This window comes from Ammodytes marinus (assembly GCF_949987685.1).
Source record: "Ammodytes marinus genome assembly, chromosome: 13".
Lineage (NCBI taxonomy): Eukaryota > Metazoa > Chordata > Actinopteri > Uranoscopiformes > Ammodytidae > Ammodytes > Ammodytes marinus.
In genome coordinates, this window is record NC_137217.1 from 29,648,419 (window position 1) to 29,668,228 (window position 19,810).

The window sequence follows — 19,810 nt, forward strand, 5'->3', positions numbered from 1 at the left end:
ATTCTAGTATCTGTTATGATAGTCCAGCTGTAGTTATATTTAGGTTTTAATCTAGAGATGATTGAATTCAGCTGTGTGGGAGTTTGACCGGCGCTGCTGGTGGCCTAGTCCCTCACAAACCTCACGCTGTGTTGGAAAATATTATTCAAAGCAACATAACTTGATTTTGAATCCTCGCAGAGATGCCAAAGATAACAGATGATGTTGAGCTAGAAACCTGTGACATGTGTGTTAAATGGTGCACGACACATCTAGACTATAGTCTCTCTGGTTGGGATGAATGTGTACTGAGCTTTATTATACTATGTGTAGTTTTGATGGAGAGTTGAAGCAAGTAGATACAGGTGGAATATCCATGTGATGCTGTCGGATAGATTGGAATAACATGATTTTTCCTCAACCTTAAAGTTGGAGTCAGTGATTCTGGAGAACGCTTGTTGTCAAAAATCACTTTTTGTCAAAATCAGTGAATATCTACTGTGTGTGTGTGTGTGTGTGTGTGTGTGTGTGTGTGTGTGTGTGTGTGTGTGTGTGTGTGTGTGTGTGTGTGTGTGTGTGTGTGTGTGTGTGTGTGTGTGTGTGTGTGTGTGTGTGTGTGTGTGTGTGTGTGTGTGTGTGTGTGTGTGTGTGTGTGTGCTGAAAAAAATATCCAGTGTTAATCCACAGCCTAGGCTCCGTAAACCGGCATGTTGCTTACTACAGTGGCTCCCTTTGTTTACATACTCTTTGTTTACTTCCTAGTTTACAGAGCCTAGGCTGTGTATTAACAGTGGATGTTGTTTCAGTGCACACACAGAACAGACGGGTATGGGATCGTGAGGAGATTTTCACTGATTTTATTAAAAAAGGGATGTTGACCATAAGCGTTCTCCAGAATCACTGACTCCACCTTCTAAAGCTTAATGGCTGCTGAGGGCAGGTCGGTGAATGTGTCTATATTAAAACATTATTAGTTCTCTAGCTCACAGTCACAGTGGAGCGATTTGTAACTTAGTCAATTATGTGTTGCCAAGCAGCCGCAGAAGCAATTATTGTAACATATCCCTGTGCATTGCGTGCACTGCAGTTACAATGCACTCTCTAATTCTTGATTAGCAATCGATTATAAACAGGTTCAACAATGTCATCTTGAGGGTTGCTTTGCCCGGTTCGATTTGAGACCCACAACATCTATCCATCATGTGTATTTATGAGTGGTTGAATTGTGTTGTGTCATGGACTGAAATAGTATGATGTCATTCATTTGTCTTTGAAGATACAACAATAAATCAATGAATCCAACTCACACTGTGCGCACCAAAGAAGTTGCCTATTAGGGGTGAACACGACCTAGGGTGAGTGTGTGTGTGTGTGTGTGTGTGTGTGTGTGTGTGTGTGTGTGTGTGTGTGTGTGTGTGTGTGTGTGTGTGTGTGTGTGTGTGTGTGTGTGTGTGTGTGTGTGTGTGTGTGTGTGTGTGTGTGTGTGTGTGTGTGTGTGTGTGAGCAACCCTCCCTGCCTCACTCACTTATATACAGTATTTATTCATGCAGCTCTGGAAGAAAATGAAGAGAACCAGTCTGGATTTTTCTTTAATCTTCATCTCTACATTACATTATAGAAATGCTCTCAATGACAATATTCTTATTGCGAATTTGATTGAAAGTTGTCAGTAGTTTATAGAATAAAACCAAAATGTTCATTCTACTCAAACATATGCCTATAAATAGTAAAACGAGAGACACTGAACATTTGGTGTGGTCTCTTAATTTTTTTCCGGAGCTGTATATACAGTATATAGACTGGAAAATAAAAGTCATCATACAATGAAAGAAAGTTAAACTCCTCTCTCCCTCCCGCCCTGAGTCATAAAATCAGAAATTATGTTTGTCTGCATGTGTTTCAATCACGTAGCCGTGTAACGTGCTGTCTGAGAGAAATGGGGGAAGAGAGATGGATGGATGGCTGGATGGACAGACGGATGAATGGGTAGACAGACAGGTAGATGAATGAATAGATAGATGGATGGAGAGAGAGAGGAGGAGTAGGAGGAGGAGTAGAGCCACTATTCTCTCCTCCTGTGTGCCTGCTGACAGTCAAGGACTTTGTGTGTCCCTGTGCGGGTGATGTACAACCTGTTTCTAAATCACTACACTACTCGGGCTGGTTTTTTCATTCTTGCCTTTATGTACATTGGTTGTAAACTGTGTGTGTGTGTGTGTGTGTGTGTGTGTGTGTGTGTGTGTGTGTGTGTGTGTGTGTGTGTGTGTGTGTGTGTGTGTGTGTGTGTGTGTGTGTGTGTGTGTGTGTGTGTGTGTGTGTGTGTGTGTGTGTGTGTGTGTGTGTGTGTGTGTGTGTTCCCTGTCCCACTGCACTTGCCTTGCCCCCCTCTCCATCTCACACACACACACACACACAGAGAACAACCTCCACTGTCGACTAGCTTCCAATAGATTATTTTGACGGCCGAAAATGTGCAGAGCTGGAATTATTGCATATCCAGCGCTCGGCCACCCCCAGACATATCACTTCTCCTGCCCTCGCACGGACACACACGCTGATAGCATTTATTTTTTTCACTTTCAGATGCAGGTTCCCTCTTCGTAATTGGGTTTTTGTATCGTATAATGTTTGGGTTTGGGTTGCTTAAATCGCTACATCCATTTTATTTTCAACCATCATGGGGGTGAGGAAATTTTTTTTTTTTTTTTTTTGGTGTTTTCAATTTTGGGATTTTAAAGGAATGGTTCAACCTTTCTGGGGACTAGTGCAGTGTCTGTTTGGGACGTGCCCGTGCCCCTGATGGGATTTAGCTGAACGTCTATTCGTTCCATTACAGTAAAAGCCATACTCCCTTTTTGGCCACTCCAAGCACCGGTACCGTAACAGCACTGATAGATTTTTCTAGAGAACCGCTGATCCAAACAACTTCATACTTGGCACTGCACTCCCCTGAGACCTCAACAACACACACACTAAGTATAAAGTAGATCGGATGAACAGTTAATGAGAAACTTGAAGGGCAGACAGACACTTTTTGCTGTTAAAAGGCTAAGAATATGCTGCTACCTTAACATCTTCACTATACACCCAGCAAAATCCCAAACGGACACTACACTAGTTGTTAAAAATATATGAAAGTGTTATTGGGCTGAAACTTCACTTCATGCCTGGTGTTATCCACTGAGATACTTATTAAGATGCACTGCTAAAAGTAATGAAATTTTGGTTTTATTAAAAAAATGTGTTTGGGAATAAAAGCAGGCATGATGAGTTGGCAGGCAATATGAAAAAAAGTCCTTTTTTAATTTTGTTTTGACTTTAAGGAAGTGTGTTTAAGGATTTGAATGTGGGGTTTGGGGTTACGGTTGTAATTAAGATTAGAGAACATTGTGTGGTTTGAGGTTTAGACTTAGTAGCTGTCACTAGAAGGGTCGAGAGAGAGAGAGAGAAAGAGACCTCACGCTGGCAAAGTGCTCGGAGCCGCGCGCTGAAGTTTGATTTATGAGACGTGGGGCTTATAGCGTGCAGGACGCAGCCGCACTAGAAACCAACAGAGCAAAACTACGTGAGAGAGAGCAGCCAAATAATATCATGTTCGGACTCTATTATATAATACCCAGAAGTATAGTATTAAGTATAGACGGACGTAAGGAACAAGGGAACGAGAGGAGGGTAAGAATGAAGAGATATGAAGAAGCAAAAAGAACTAAAGCTTAAAGGTGGAGTCAGTGATTCTGGAGAACGCTTGATGTCAAAATCCGTGAATATCTCCTCACGATCCGCTCCCTGTATGTACTGTGTAAGTGTGTGTGTGTGTGTGTGTGTGTGTGTGTGTGTGTGTGTGTGTGTGTGTGTGTGTGTGTGTGTGTGTGTGTGTGTGTGTGTGTGTGTGTGTGTGTGTGTGTGTGTGTGTGTGTGTGTGTGTGTGTGTGTGTGTGTGTGTGTGTGTGTGTGTGTGTGTGAGCTGAAAAAAAATCAGGCGTTAATACACAGCCTAGACTCTGTACTGGTATGTAAACAAAGGTTATGTAAACAACCGTAGCTAGCAATATTTCTGTATACAAAGCCTATGCTGTGAGATGTTCACTGCTTTTGAAAAAAATTGTAATTTTGTCAACAAGCCTTCTCCAGAATTGCGTCCTCCACATTTAAGAGCAGGAAAGGACTGAGGGGTAAACAGAGTGGAAAGGGGGAAGGAAAGGGAGAGAGAGAATTCTATCAGTCCTATTCCAAAGTGCAGAACATCTGTTTCTCATTTGAGATTTTTATTTTTTGTATCCAAGGAAAGAGAGAGTTTGCAGAGACCTGTCTGTGTGGCCATGGAGTAACATCAGATGTTCAACCTATTGTGAAGGGGTTGCCCGTGCTGTGTGTGCACTGAAACTAGTTGTAGCTGTTAATACTCAGCCTAGGCCATGTAAACGGGTATGTGAACATACTGGTATGTAAACAAAGTGGACCCACTATTGCTAGCAACTTTTCCCGTTTACAGAGCATAGGCTTTGTAGTAACTCTTTTCAGCGCGCACATACATACTATGGACAGGTAGCGGATCGTGAGATAGATATTGAATTTGACATCAAGCGTTCTCCAGAATCGCTGCCTCCACCTTCTTTAAGTGATATATTTCCATATCTGAATAGACAATTGAAAGTAGGATCGGGGGTGGATAGTGAAATAGGTGAAAGGGAACGGGGGATGATGAATAATAATAATATATGGGGGCGCCCTTAGCTCAGTTGGTAGGGCGTCCCCCCCATGTGTCTCGGCCAGCAGCGGACTCGGGTTCGATTCCAGCCCGCGGTCGTTCTCTGCATGTCACTCCCCTCTCTGCCCCATTTCACCTCTGTCTCTACACTATCAATAAAGCATAAAAATGCAAAAAAAATAATAATAATAATAATATTATGTAATTTATATAGCGCTTTTCTCGCACTCGAAGCGCTTTACCTAGGAGCACAACAGTAAACAAACGACAGGAAAATGTAAAGTTGATGGGGCTTGGGTTGGTGGGTGATCTAGGGGTAAGCAGAGGAGGAGAGATGGATAAAGGGATGGTGGTGAAGTGAGTCTAGTCTGACCACAGTCTGAGATGAAGCAGCTCAACAGTCCTCTTCCTCTTGGGACTCTGTCACTCTCTGTCTCCTCTCTGTCACATCACTCGTTCATGAACTATCACTCTCCTCTCTCCTCCAGTCTTTTCTTAGCCGAGTGTGGCAGACACTGTTCATTCTATTGAGTGATTTGTGGCAGGTCCAGAGGATAGGGAGAGAGAGGAATTCACAGACCCCTTGAAAGATAGTGTGCGGCTCCACAGCTCAAACTTCACACTGTTTTTATGTGGGTGTTTTGGTTTTTACTTGTCATCCACAATGCGTTTGACGTGAGCGATGTTGCCAAAAGCCCGATGCCAAAACAAAAGACGGCCGAGGACTGAGGATGAATGAAGATTCCAGAACAGAATGTGCAGCTTGGTAGGATGGGTTGGGCCGTATCCAACTTTTAGATAACTTGAAAATGTACCAAATTCTACCCAAGTACAAGGTATTACTGTTGGTTTATACCTATTTCTACTTTACCTGTAGCCTAAGACTACATTATACAAAATAACATTGAACTACCGGTAATCACGATGAAGTTACGTTACGTTAAGTTACGAAATACAATTTTTTTCTGACAAGCACTTGAACACATCACAATGTTACTCGGTTCAACCTACATTCTAAACAAGAGAAACAATCTAAAACCAAATGTGTTTTCACGTGAATTTAAGGGAACAATTTTATTGCATCGGCCATCTTTGTTTGGCATTTTCTAGCCGTCCAGTTTCCATGTCTTTTAGATTGGAAACAAACTTGCACTGATGCTGTGTATCATGGTGTCTTAAGAACGTGTGAAATTATTATTTTGTAGCTGCATTTTATCCGTGTTAATTTGTTGTGCCTATTCTCCCCTTGAGTGAGTACATCTGTGTGGCGCGGCATGTTATTTAAGGTTTAGTAGAGACTGCATTCATTATAATTAAAGGAATGCCAAAAAAAACATATTTTTCCCCTAATTTGCAAAATGGAAATCGACATTGTGCCACCGAGTGCAAAATCTTTTTATCATCAAAACCGAGTTAGAAAATAACGATCAAACACTGAAACTAAACCAGGTGGAAAGACATTGAGTTTAGGTTTGTTTGGCCAAGCGAAACGCAACGCCTTTCAAATACAGATGGCAACGAAAATTCATTTAGCGACGCCGTTTGCTCAGAGTTAGGAGTGAGACTGAGCCAGCCACGGGGCAAGAGTTTATGGGGGAAAAGTAGACAGATGTTGATATCTGACAGCCAGTATTTTCCCTGTGTTTGGAAAGCAGAACAAAAAATGAATTCCTGCCCGATGGTCGCGTTGAACTGTTTATTCATGTGTAAAGACATCAGAGAAGGTCGACACATTCATTATGGTGAAATGTGCCAACTTCCGACACGTCTGGCTTTTTCAAACGTAACGGTGACCTGTCATTCTGCTAAGTAACAACACTCTCTTTACTAGAGTTGGTTCTCAACACAACAATGTATTCTTTGCACTGTACTGTAAGTCCGAGTTAGGAAGTCGGCACCGAGCATGCTCAGACACACATACTTTAATGTTCTCAGCACTTTGCTAAATTAACTTGAATGTTTTCGTATGCAGACTAGTTTTAACTTTTAGTAGAAAAATCTTTATTCTCATTGCACAACAAGACAACGTCAGTTTGTTGGAGCAGTCCTCCAGCTGCACAGTTGTATACATATAAAATACAAAAAAATATAGTAAAAATAGTTAGGATAGAAACACAAATATATACAGTATATACAATAATACCTTATAGTACCTATCATGGTACAAGTTGTGACAGCCAAACTTCCTGTAGCCCTTTGCTAGCTTGAAAATCTGAGAAGAATACATTACAATGTCTGTGTGGATTTCAATGAAGGATTTTGTCAGAAATTAGTTTCCATCAAAATGTTGTAGAAGTTTTAAGCAAAATTCGGAGAAGTTAGTTCAATAAAATGTGAATTTGTTGCATGTTTGGATCAACTACCTCTTTGTGAAGACATTTGAAAGTTCACGCTACAATCACATAAGGAATTGAGCAGCAGTTGAATCATCATAGCGAGTTATTACTGGTTTCAAACTCGGATGGCTTTTGTTCTTATTGAGGAATGAACCTTTCTCTTCCCTGTGGATTTCTTATCAGTTGTTATGGAGACGGGCAGGGCTGAGACATGGAGCCTCTGTTTCCACTGCCACTGCAGATGCTGCGGTTACTCTGTTGATCTTTGAATATCTTTTGGTTTGGAGTTTTTCCTGGTGAAGCCGACATCATTGAGTCGACTGTCATTCAACATGGCAACGTTTCTACCTCTGCTCAACTATCTCATGATATGTTCTAAGCCAAGTTTTTCTGCACATCAACACAGTGGATGAAAAACATATCCGAGTAAATTCTGTATGACTTTTGAATCACCTTAGACCAGACAATTGTTAAAACTAAAAGATAAAATGATGCCATGCTAATACATACTAATGCTTCCCAACCAGAGGGGCAGGAGTTATGTTGTGAATTGTATGTGTGCAAATCAATTGATAATGTTACCTTTTACCTGATTTTTTTTCTCGATATAACAATCAAATAAGAATCAGACAAAGCTTTATTTTAAGAGCTCACAAACTAAAAAAGTTAGAAACCAACATTTTAAACAACTGAAATATAAACAAATATAAATGTTTTACTATGCTGCATAAAGGGAGCAAACTGATTGCACCATTAATAGTGTGTTTATGGTCTAACGTTAAACACCCACCGCTCCAAAGCAGTAAAAAATCAATCTTTTTTATTCTATTATTATTCTTTTTTTGAGTATTTTAAGACAACTTCATTCTTTGCCAATATTCTGAGCATCATCTCGGCATTCTTTTGATTTGATAATCACCTCCCGTCTCCCACCAAATCCCTTATTTCTCATGATAATGTTAAGCAACTTAATACAGCACACCTGGGTTCTGTCTGTCTGTGTGTGTGTGTGTGTGTGTGTGTGTGTGTGTGTGTGTGTGTGTGTGTGTGTGTGTGTGTGTGTGTGTGTGTGTGTGTGTGTGTGTGTGTGTGTGTGTGTGTGTGTGTGTGTGTGTGTGTGAGTGAGTGAGTAATTTGCTGCACCAGGTGAGTAACAGTGCAATAAGCAGCCTCCTCACACCAGGCTTCACAACACACACTTTCTTCTAAACCTGACGATTGCCGGCAGAGTTTTCTCCTTTAACACACAGTGGAGAGATGTCGGTGATTCATTCCCTTTTGAGCTGATTTTTTTTTCGTTATCCAGCTGAGTTCAATGTTCTCGCTCTGCGGCAACTCAAATTTAGACTTCTGTCGTTCCTATAGTTGTGCTGGGTATTGTGCAGTCTCTGGAAGGGAATCTAAAAGTGTGTGTGTGTGTGTGTCTGTCTGTATCTCTCTCTCTCTCTCTCTCTCTCTCTGTCTGTCTGTGTGTATCTCACTCTCTCTGTCTGTGTCTGTCAGTGTGTGTGTGTGTGTCGCTCTCTCTGTCTGTGTGTGTGTGTGTGTGTGTGTGTGTGTGTGTGTGTGTGTCTGTCTGTGTGTGTGTGTGTCTCTCTCTCTGTCAGTGTGTGTGTCTCTCTCGATGGGACGTGTGTGTGTGTGTGTGTGTGTGTGAGAAGTTTGATTGCTAATTATAGCTGGGTGCAGGACGCCTGTGTTGTGCATGTAATCTGTGTAAGCTGTAGGTTTGCGTTGGTTATATAAGCAACTAATTGGGGTGTAGTAGGCGTGTGTTCATGTGTGTGTGTGCCAGCCAGCCTGTACAAACAAACTGTTTCTGCGTGATTACTGGATCGTTACACTTGTGCTTGTTCAAAACACGAGTCTGTGTGTGTGTTTTATCCGGTTCATTAAAACGTGTGGGATGATTTTTGGCGTTTGATTTATTTAGCTAAACGGGCTTCCGCTTCACCTAGCCTCGACTCATGCTCATAACTCAGCCGTAGAATGTGTGCGTCTAGAGAGATTGCCATTTCTGATAGACTAGAATGTGAACTACGGCGCGGTCTATTGGCGTGAGAACGGCGTATCAATCGTTGGCACAATTTCATCAGAGCAGCAGAAAATCAATGATCGTCAGATTGGGTTTTGTGTCAGTTTGAAGGTGTGGTTCATGAAGCATATTTAGATGGTTTGGATTGCACAGAAGACGGTTCAGAAAGGCAGACATGTCTCAGTTAAAGGTGCTATGAGGAACTTTTTAATATTTCTGAAACAGTCAAATGTTTCCTCTGATGATCATGAATTACATGTAACAGCAAAAGAGACCATCAGTGCAAAGAATGCTATTTGTATTTAGTTTTTCTTGTCATGGGTATACGCTCACCCAGGAACAACAGCTGGCGTAGTTAAAACACTACCGCTTTTGTCTAAAGGGGCGACTAGAATAACCCCAAACTAAAAGGTCCTCAGAGCCACTTTGAAACAGATCTGAAGGATTTATTTGACACGATTTAAGAATGTATTTCCCTTTTTGGTCAAATGTTTTCATGTCAAGTTAATTAAATGTAACCATATATTGAATGTACATACATGTGGTTGACCGGGCAACCATCCATACTGTACATTAAACCAATCTACTGATCTATATTCATACATTCCTTTCTTTAATATCCACATCCTTTTACTTTTTTTTCCTCCCCGGAAAATCCGAAGAAAAACCCTCTTAACGATAACACACAGGTTAAATTGTTCCGTGTATTTTTTTTTTTCTTATTCCTACTGACAGCTGGCGCATAATGTCGACTTCTTGTGGAAATACTTCGCTGTGCCATTATAGCAACGTGAAGGGTTTCAAGAGCAAGAAGTCTTTCCATAAATACTTCACCGTTGAACGACTTGATTTTTCGTGTCCGTCGCTCTAAATCAACACACTTCCTTTGCAGACTATTTTTCCGTGACATTCAATGAGCATACAGTGATTTGTTCAGCGCATAGAAGGCGAACTCTAGGTGCCAATTTCTCCAGCAGTAGAATAAAATACAGTGCAGCTACAGAAGTGCTATGTACTAAGAGAGGGAGCTGTGAAAAGAGAGGGAGCTGTGAAAACATTTTAAGTACTAGCAGAGAAAAAAAACAAGTTGAGGTAAAGTGAGGACACATAAAAGTAAATTACAACTTTTTCACCGCAAACAAACTCCAGGAATCTGCCATGAAATTGATGATACACACACACACACACACACACAAACACACACACACATTATTGTAAAAAGATCCAAGGGAGGATTTTCCTGTGCATGTGCGGTCACCACTGGTGTATCAACATCAAATGTGAGACACTCTGACCTCAGCCAGATAGAAAGCTAATGACATTTTGTTACAGTGCTCTTAGATAATATTGATGAGCCCTTCTTGGAGACAGTGAGCTAATTGCTTACTTTGTTAGAAATGTACAGTAAGGGCAATGTATTGATGCAAATGTACTGACGTGTCTGTTCTTTTTTGTCTTTTTGTGTGTGTGTGTGTGTGTGTGTGTGTGTGTGTGTGTGTGTGTGTGTGTGTGTGTGTGTGTGTGTGTGTGTGTGTGTGTGTGTGTGTGTGTGTGTGTGTGTGTGTGTGTGTGTGTGTGTGTGTGTGTGTGTGTGTGCGCGTGCGTGCGTGTGTGTGTGTGTCTGTGTCTTCAGGGGAGGATTCGAACAGGACGTGGAGAACGGTTACCATCAGCACCCCGATTCCTGCCACGGTAAGTTGCGTCCATAACCTTGTCTGTTTATTTATCAATATATTTCTCTCCCATACAACCATCTCTAACGGCCATTAGCTCAACATTAGTGTTTTTCAAATATACTCTGAACCAAAAAAATCTCAACTTCTAAAGCACTTAACACCAACTACACTTTCCGTCATAATTCTTAGCACTAATCTGAAAGTTATTACAGAAGGATTTGTTTATATGTTTTTTAATTGTCGGATTTATGAGACATTTTCTTCTTAAAAACATGCAGAAAATGCATTTTTTAGACCAATATAATATCCATGTTTAATTCATAAAATGAAAAAATTCTCTATCCAAAATCTGTTCTCTATAAGTTAAAAATGTACTGTATCCACCTGAATTATCTCACCTTAATTCGCTATAATGTAAATGAGCAATAAAGACAGTGACAGAGAAAACCAACTGTTGACTGCTATCAGATCTTGATGGCAGGGCGACAGCAGGCACAAGTGATTGCGGATCTAATGAATTATCACGGAGAATTACAGTGTATTTATTTCAACAAGGGCAGCCATTCAGTTCATGTTGAAGGAGCTTGAAGAGGTAGTTGTGTCCGCCCACCCGCCTCACAATCCCTGCTGGAATACTGCTCTCAATCTTTCTATCTTAATTAAGCCTTTTTGCTCATAGAAATGTGTTTTTTCTTGTATGTAAGATGAAGTGGGTCATTACGGCTATTTTGTTATGTATCTGGGTTTGTGATCAAAAGCACAATCAAGCCGGAATTCAGCAATAAGTTTCTTCCATTAGAAATGAATGTATTGGGGCGCTCCGGTGGCGTGGCGTAGTGGATAGAGCGCAAACCATATTGGCTCAGGCCTTCGTTGCAGTGGTCACGGATTTGAATCCGACCTGTGGACCTTTACTGCAGGTCATCCCCCCTCTCTCTCTCTCTCTCTCTCTCTCTCTCTCTGTCTCCCCATTCCATATCTGTACTATCAAATAAAGCTTGAAAATGACAAAAAATAATCTAAAAAAAAAAATAATAATTATGTATTGTAGTCTGAAAGTCATTTGTCTGATGTCATTCTGAATTTCTTTGTTTTTTTCTTGATCTCCAGATGTCTTGGCAACCACTCGCAAGCAGAACCCGGCTCTAGACTCGGCGTATGGTCAGTGCAAAATGTCTTTATCTTTTTTATTTAACTGCCTCTGCGGATTTAGCTTGAGCGCTACCAGACTAAAGGCTAGTTAACTGGGAGAAAATTGGCCCCAAAGTAGGATTTTTTTTTTTTTTAAACTGTAGTTTTTATAAAATGATGTGGTTTGATTGTTACAACAGCTGGTGTCCATAAACAGCCATTATTCAATGGTAATGAATAGATGGGATTTTTTTGTTTTGATTTTTCGCAACCTCGGTTTTAGAAGTTGTGGCCTCATTTCCATTTTTAATGTTAACAATTTATCCAAACAGTTAAATTTGTTTGGATTCTGGAATGCTGTGTCTGCGTTCTCCCTACAACAGAGTACACAAGTGGGTCAGATGATTGTATAGATTGTAAACAAAACCCAGCGTGTATCTTAAAGCACTTATTTGATGGGGAAACTGTAAGTAAGCACATACACAAAATGTCAGCTATCTTCCAGTGAAAGTGTGAGCATGCACAGCCATTGTAAGTACAGTGCAGTTGGTTTGCGTAACTGGAAAGTCTGTCTTTAAAGTCTCAGTCAAATGGGTCACCAAGGTCAAATTCAATATATTATTTTTTTTTACCAAATATATTTAGTATATTTGTCTGACCATATGATTGCTTGTATTTCTGCCCTGTTTGATTCTATTTTAATGTTGGCGAAGTCGGTGAGTAAACTGTTCAATGTCAGTGATGAAGGTGAAGTGCGTGAACCATTACGTTAAAGGTGGAATCAGTGATTCTATAGAACGCCTGTTGTTAAAAAACTGTCAAAATGATCTCCTGACGATTCACTACCTATCCGTTTTTCCCGTTCACACACAGTACGGACAGGTAGCGGATCAGGAGGAGATATTCACTGATTTTGACAGAAAGTGATATTGACCACAGGCGTTCTCCAGAATCACTGACTTCACCTTTTTAATTGAATTCTTCTGTAAAGGAAACTCAAACCTACTCTCTCACTGATCTGGAGTAGAGGATCACATTCGTTCACTATGCATTCATATATTCAGTCTTATATTTCTGCACTTTATAACTTGGTAACCTTGGGATCTTAGATTAATATTGTATTAATGCATCTGAACTGGGCTGGTGCCACCTTTCCTTCGTAGCCATTGTGACAGCTTCAACCTTTCAGCCATTGTCCAAAGCATTTCCTCCTCTGAAGACCCAAGAGCAGTGCTGTCCCGGGCTGCTTAATGCCCTGTGTCAAAAAGGCATCATCATCCCTGTCACGTCCCATTACCCCCCTCCCTGCCTACTGGCTACACTGCCCCGCCTCTGGCACGGCCCGAATACAAATAGTATCACAGCCAAGGAAAGATAGATGATTCTAACACTGCAGCCTTCAAAACTACAGCTCCGGAAAAAAATTAAGAGACCAGTCTGGATTTTTCTTCAATCTTTATCTCTACATAACTTTATGAAAATGCACTTAATGACAATATTTGTTTTGTGAATTTGGTAGAAGTGTTGTCAGTAGTTTATAGTATAAACCCAAAATGTTCATTCAACTCAAACATTAACCTATAAGTAGTGAAACGAGACACTGAACATTTGAAGTGGTCTCTTAATTTTTTTTACCAGAGCTGAATATCAGATATCCTTGGCAATAACCTCCTTCCCACACACTGCAGGTGAATGGGGGTCAACATTTTAACTTATAGATATCATCATGAAACTTTGCCAGTTGATAAGTTACTTTAAAGCAATTCTTTTTTTGTACAAAGATGATTTCAGAAACGTTTTAATAAATATGCAAATTTGGTAATATCTAACTTATTGTGCACACATTTGCATCTCCTTAAAATAAACTGTTAAATCTAGATGCTGGATAAAGCCAGGGTCATATGCGTGTCTACAGATTTTGTCTACAGCCTTTTTTCATTTTATAAATAAAGAAATACTTAGTACGGGACTTAAAAATGCATGTTTTACATTATAAAATGTATCACAGATCAGACCATCAACAACATATGAGTTCGAAGGAGACATGTTATGGAAGCAAAACAGCCAAAAAATCTTGATAATTGACTGCCGTTTCGTCTGCCGTGTCTGGCCTTGACTAATTGTGACCGAGGGGGGCTGATGGCAGTGGTGGATCCACCACACTGATTAGCAGCAGCAGTAGCTCAGTCATTCTGGAACATGTCGGCCATTACGGCTCAACAGACCTAATCCATCCTGCATCTCCCTAAGTATCTGTCTCATAACAGAGCCCACCTAGTCTGCCAGAGTAAAAATCATCTGTACAATATATTAGGGTCCAAAGTTTTAACAGAACAGATTTTGGACTAAGCCTTTTTTTTCTTTTTTTTTTGTAAATAAAAAAAAGTTCTATTTACATTTTTTTTTTTTTTGTATTTTCGTCAGGTTCCAAAGTTTTTACAGAATAGATTTTGGACCAAGATTTTTTTATTATTATTTTTTTTTATCAAAAACAATACTTTGTAATTCGTATCTATTTATGTTTGTATTTTCGTCATATTTTAATAACACAAATGTCTCATAAATCAGACAATTAACACCACATGAAAGCTACCTTGTCTGTGCTACAGTCATCAGCCCAGAACCTCCACACTCTCAAAGCGCCTCAGTAGTTTGTAACGACTCCCTGCTGCAAGAATTATCACTCAGTCGGTGGCCTTCAGTTGATGAGCGAAAACCCTCTCCTGCTTGATCCTACGAGTTCTGTCACCGCCCCGACGCTTCAATGCATCGTTTCAACTTCCTAACACACAGTCTGATACTCTCTCTATTGTTTTATTGCTTTCTTCACACACGCTGAAAAATCCTTTTTAAGTCTCTTGCACTGACGATCAATTATCAGCCTTTCCTACACAATCAAACACGCCATATGCTGAACAAAGCTGTTGTTCCCTGTGTTTCGAAAGCACACACACCAAAAGACACAGACATTTTTTTTCCCCTGTCACCCAAACAAACGCTGCCAACTCAGAAAGCAACTGTGAAACAAAACACTTTTCCGATGCACTTTCTTGTCGGCGGTAAAAAAAAAATTGGCCAGAACACCACAATTGTTATAAATTGAAGTAATGATTAAATCCTGTCCGAGAATGCCAGGTCCAAACAGCCCCTGGTTGTAACGTTTTAATTTGCCTATCACAGATGGTACGTTGACTGGGAGTGTGGGGGGGGAACCTCATTCATAGTGCACACTGTCAACTGGCTCACAGTAAGAGACAGAAGAGAGAGAACAAACCCTTTTTCCCTCCTAGCATTGGGTGTGATATCTGCCCGAATGCTAACGTTATGGCTGGCTTATTAGTACAGGAGCCTAGCCAATTGTAGCATGCTGCAAGGCTAGACCTCAAGGACAACAGAGAGAGAGAGAGAGAGAGAGAGAGAGAGAGAGAGAGAGAGAGAGAGAGAGAGAGAGAGAGAGAGAGAGATAATAATGCAATCAAGATGTGGAGTGTGTCATCCAGACAAATATGTTTGATAATACAAAGGCCTGTGGCAAGCTAGCTGCATGCCCCTGCCGCGTATCTTGGGCATATGTTTTGAAATGAATCCAAAACGTGGTTGTCATAATGTTTTCTGGTGCTGCCTCAAGGTGACAGAGTATCCTGTGAAATAGTTCAGTGCTAGTGAGGTAGTGGAAAAAGAGGGAGAAAAAGACAGTTCCTAGCCAGCTACAAGGATCTATTTCAACTTATCTGGGAAAACACTTAGCAAGAGTGGGACACATAGGAAGGTTTAACAGTGGTCGGAGGAGTTCAAGGCCTTGTATTAAAATGGGAAGGGATGATTTTTTTTATGGGACATTTTGCCGGAAAACCAGGATTCAATGAGTTCGGGACTGAGTTTGTAAAAAAAAAAAGGAAGGTTAGGCCTGTAATTCCTTCAAATCATGACGTGTACCCGAGAGTTATAGGTTATGAAAGTGTCCAGAGCCCTTTGGTGCCGTCTATTGAAATACGTTTATTATTTTAGTGTCAACTTTTTGCTAAGCTGCAGTCTCTCTCTCTCTCTCTCTCTCTCTCTCTCTCTCTCTCTCTCTCTCTCTCTCTCTCTCTCTCTCTCTCTCTCTCTGTCTCTGTCTCTCTCTGCCAGACAGCTGTGTTATGACATTTAAAGATTCATAGAAGAAAATGTGCTAAGATTTCTGTCAGGATTTCAGTTGTTTATGAGTGTGATAATAGCAGGAAATATTTTAGAGAATTTGATTTAATTATAATTTTGATTTGTCTCGGAACAGTCAACATACATATTTTCTGTATTGATCAACAAAAAAAATTGTGTTACTTTTTTTTATTTATTTTTTTAACTGTATGATATTATAGCGTGGATATATGTAATTTCAGGTGTTGAAAAGCAAAACTCACATCGAGAGATTCAATATGCGTATTAAGCTGCTAGTAAGCTACACTGCAGCACTAGCCACCATACTATATCTGTCAGGGTCTGGAACCTAATGGATGATTTAAATTCTGCTGTGTGTGCTTCCCATGTCTCTCACTATCATCACTGGCTCTTTATGTTAACGGGTGTTTTTCGGGTGTTTCCGTTTTTTCTTTCTCACCCTCATTTTCTCTGATATAGATTGTCCCATCCAGGCTGATTCCCACTCCACTAATCACTCACTTTGTTGCCCTCCTTCCCCCCTCCCTTCCCCCTTCCTCTCACCCACCTATCCACCCACCCGCTCCCTCCCCCTTCGTTACAACCACAGGGAAGACCACACCCACAATCGCCAGCACAACCAATCACGAAGCTCCATTCCCAAAGGAGGCAGGTGAAAGAGGTACAGGTCCCGATGTCCCGCCCCCTCTAGGGGAACAAGGGTCACCTGACCAGGAGCCAATCAGGGTGGAGATGGAGGGTAAGGGGGAGGGATGTCTGCACTGCTTGGGCCCCGGAAAAAAAATAAACGCCTCTTTTAAATCTTCCTTCTTTAAACACTTCTTCTAACTTCTAACCAGACTGACTAACTGACCACTAACAAAATAATAATAACCCCCAATAAATAAAAGGACGTTTCACTCTGGTAGAACAGTTTGCCCATTTTCAGCATGCTTGCCTGCAACATGTGTGTGTGTTGAATTATCTGATATGGATTATATGGTCATGGCACTTATTTCAAGTTAAAAAAAAGATAAGTATTTTAGTATGTTTGCTTTTTTCAAATCATCGTTGAATAGTCAATGAGAAAATTAGTCTTAACGTTTAAAAAAAAATACCTGACAGTTTTTTTATAAATAATCTATTTTTCAAGGGATTCTTAATCTCAGTAAAAGCATCAAACAACTCCCTGTTGGAGGTTGACCATTAAAGTAGCCACGTTATATTCCGCATGCTAATGTGTGCTAATGTTCTTCCAGAGGGAAATATCAAGTTCATTTGCTCACTAACTCTTAACTCACTAGTCAAAGCAATCTCTCAGTAGAAGGCAGAAAGCATCACTAATCGACTTCCCTGATCCATACCCTTCATTACATCGCCGCGTTACAGGTTGTGATGCGTAATATCTCCAAGCAGCTTCACATAATGCTTCCACTATATTAAACCCCTGTGTGTGGTTTAGTTTGATTAACATGGAAGAGTGTGCTGAAAGATAAGTGTAGCATATCACTCAAAACCACAGCGTAGATATTCACTCAAAGGTGGAGTCAGTGATTCTGGAGAACGCTCGTTGACAAATCCCTTTTTGTCAAAATCAGTGAGTATCTCCTCATGATCCGCTAACTGTCCGTACTGTGTTGGGCTGAAAACAAATCCAGTGATAATACACAGCCTAGGCTCTGTAAATCACTCTGGTTTTGACCAAAAGTGATTTTGACAACAAGTGTTCTCCCGAATCGCTGACTCTAACTTTTAACAGATATAAACGTGGTTACGATAGCATTCCAAGAAAATGATAGGAGGATATTCTTGCCCCGTTTCAACCAAATATTTCGATGTAACCAACACAGCAGCTATTAATGCGGTAGGCTTAATGTCTTGAAGTAAATACTGCACTGGCTCTAATGAACTCCTCAAATCAAGTGTGGAACCTGCGACTAAACAACACTGCTCCCACATGGCCTTTCTCCATGTTTTATTGAGCTCGTCAATGGGCACAATATTGCCTCAATGGTTCCCAACACACTGACAAAAAATCAGAGCACAAGCCAGGTAGCAACTCTCTTTATGTAGCCATTGGTTTACATGTATAATTTGCATGATATAAACAAAAATACAACACAGACAAAAAATTTAATAATAAAATCAATAATAATCATCCTCAAATCATAGATATTTCACAGTTCAAATTGCATATTAAAGTTGGTCATGTTAAAAGAGCGTGTACTATCAAGTTGGGAGAAAAATTATTATTAAACAATAAAATAAATGTGGAAAAAATTTGTATATCTTGAGGAAACTTATAAACAAAATATCCATCCCTCTGAAAAAACGAAAATGTCCATATTGGGTGAATGAGTTTGTTCCTCCGTATGTTTCACTAGAATGTGAACCCTTTAAACAACAATTCTCCACAATAAAGGGAATGGATCAACCCTAAACATTCAAGGAACACACACAAAAACACTCTATTTATGTGGCTTCAGAACATGAAAACAAGTCCAACAACTTGTCCCGACATTGCCAATCTTCAAAATCAACCACAAATACAAATCCCCCTCATTACAACTGTAGCCACTCAATAAACCAACCACTTTGTGTTGACAAAAAATACTGTTCAAATCAAAACATTCCGCTTTTAAAGGTTGTATTGTCGGGCTGGATATTTTTAATTTGTGTAATTACAAATGTCAAAAATGATTTTCAAAGAAGTTTCCGTGTACACTTCTGTATAATTGAAATGTTCTGTTTATACTTAAGCTTTCCATTCACACATTGTTAAATACATCAAAACTCTTCAACAACATTATAAAACCACGCCATCCAGCCGCGTCGATAAATAACAGGACTTTATAAAACTTTCAACTAGTTCCTGAATATTTAATTACGTCTTGATCTTTTATAGCCTTGAGTCTCATTATTCCGTCCATTTTTAATTTGACAGTTTTTGCTCCTCATGCTCATTAACGTTACAAGCTTTTCAAAAGTTGGAAACGACAGTCAAAGAATTGTGTAACTATGGCGCGAAGTGTGGGATAATGCCTTTTGTGACCCTAAAATGGTCACGTAAAGCAGCAAGATACTATGTAAAGTTTATTCGTCACATACACAATTGCAAAGGACAATGTGCGGTGAAATTCTTATGTACCCGTCGGGCTGTACACAAGTAATGACGGAGAAAACACAATAAACATTTTTCATTTTCATTTAACCTTTATTTACACTCGAAAGATCAGTTGAGGTGTGACCCTCATTTACAATGATGTCGGAGTCAAACAAATGCAAAGCAAAAACAACAATAGATACACAATATACATAACAGGAACAGAAACATAACCACACCAATAATGTAACCAACAAATAAACAAGCTTCAACTATATAAAGTGCAAGACTAAAAAAAATAGTTGGGTGGTGGGCTAAGTGACATTCACAATAGAAAGTTTTAGGGTTTAGTCAATTATTTTTTTTAAGATAATTGTTTGGGCATTTTCAAGCTTTATTAGTTAGTGCAGAGTTGAAATGGGGAGACAGAGAGAGAGAGAGGGGGGGGGGGGGTGACCTGCAGTAAAGTCCACGGGTCGGATTTGAACCTGCGACCACTGCAACGAAGGCCAGAGCCAATATGGTACGCGCTCTATCCACTACGCCACCGGAGCGCCCTGAGGTTTAGTAATTTCCAAAGACTAGAGCAAATTTAGGAAGTTATTTTGGGTGTGATTTCCAGCAAGACCGGGCAGTTTGTGTCCTTTCTTTGCGTCTCACTGTGTTGCACAAGCACCGTCCCAGTAGTCAATAAATCCTCCGCA

General features: G+C 40.2%; 1 protein-coding gene across 2 annotated transcripts in view; it reads left to right on the top strand.

Annotated features, from left to right (window-relative positions):
* The window catches only part of sema6cb (semaphorin 6Cb), a 161,286-nt gene that overhangs the window by 125,452 nt on the left and 16,024 nt on the right, over positions 1–19,810 (top strand). For both annotated transcript variants that reach the window (XM_080039389.1, XM_080039390.1), the window contains exons 18-20: positions 10,693–10,751; positions 11,846–11,896; positions 16,614–16,763. In XM_080039389.1, coding sequence (XP_079895515.1) covers positions 10,693–10,751; positions 11,846–11,896; positions 16,614–16,763 — 260 coding nt within the window. The remainder of the gene's footprint in view (positions 1–10,692; positions 10,752–11,845; positions 11,897–16,613; positions 16,764–19,810) is intronic.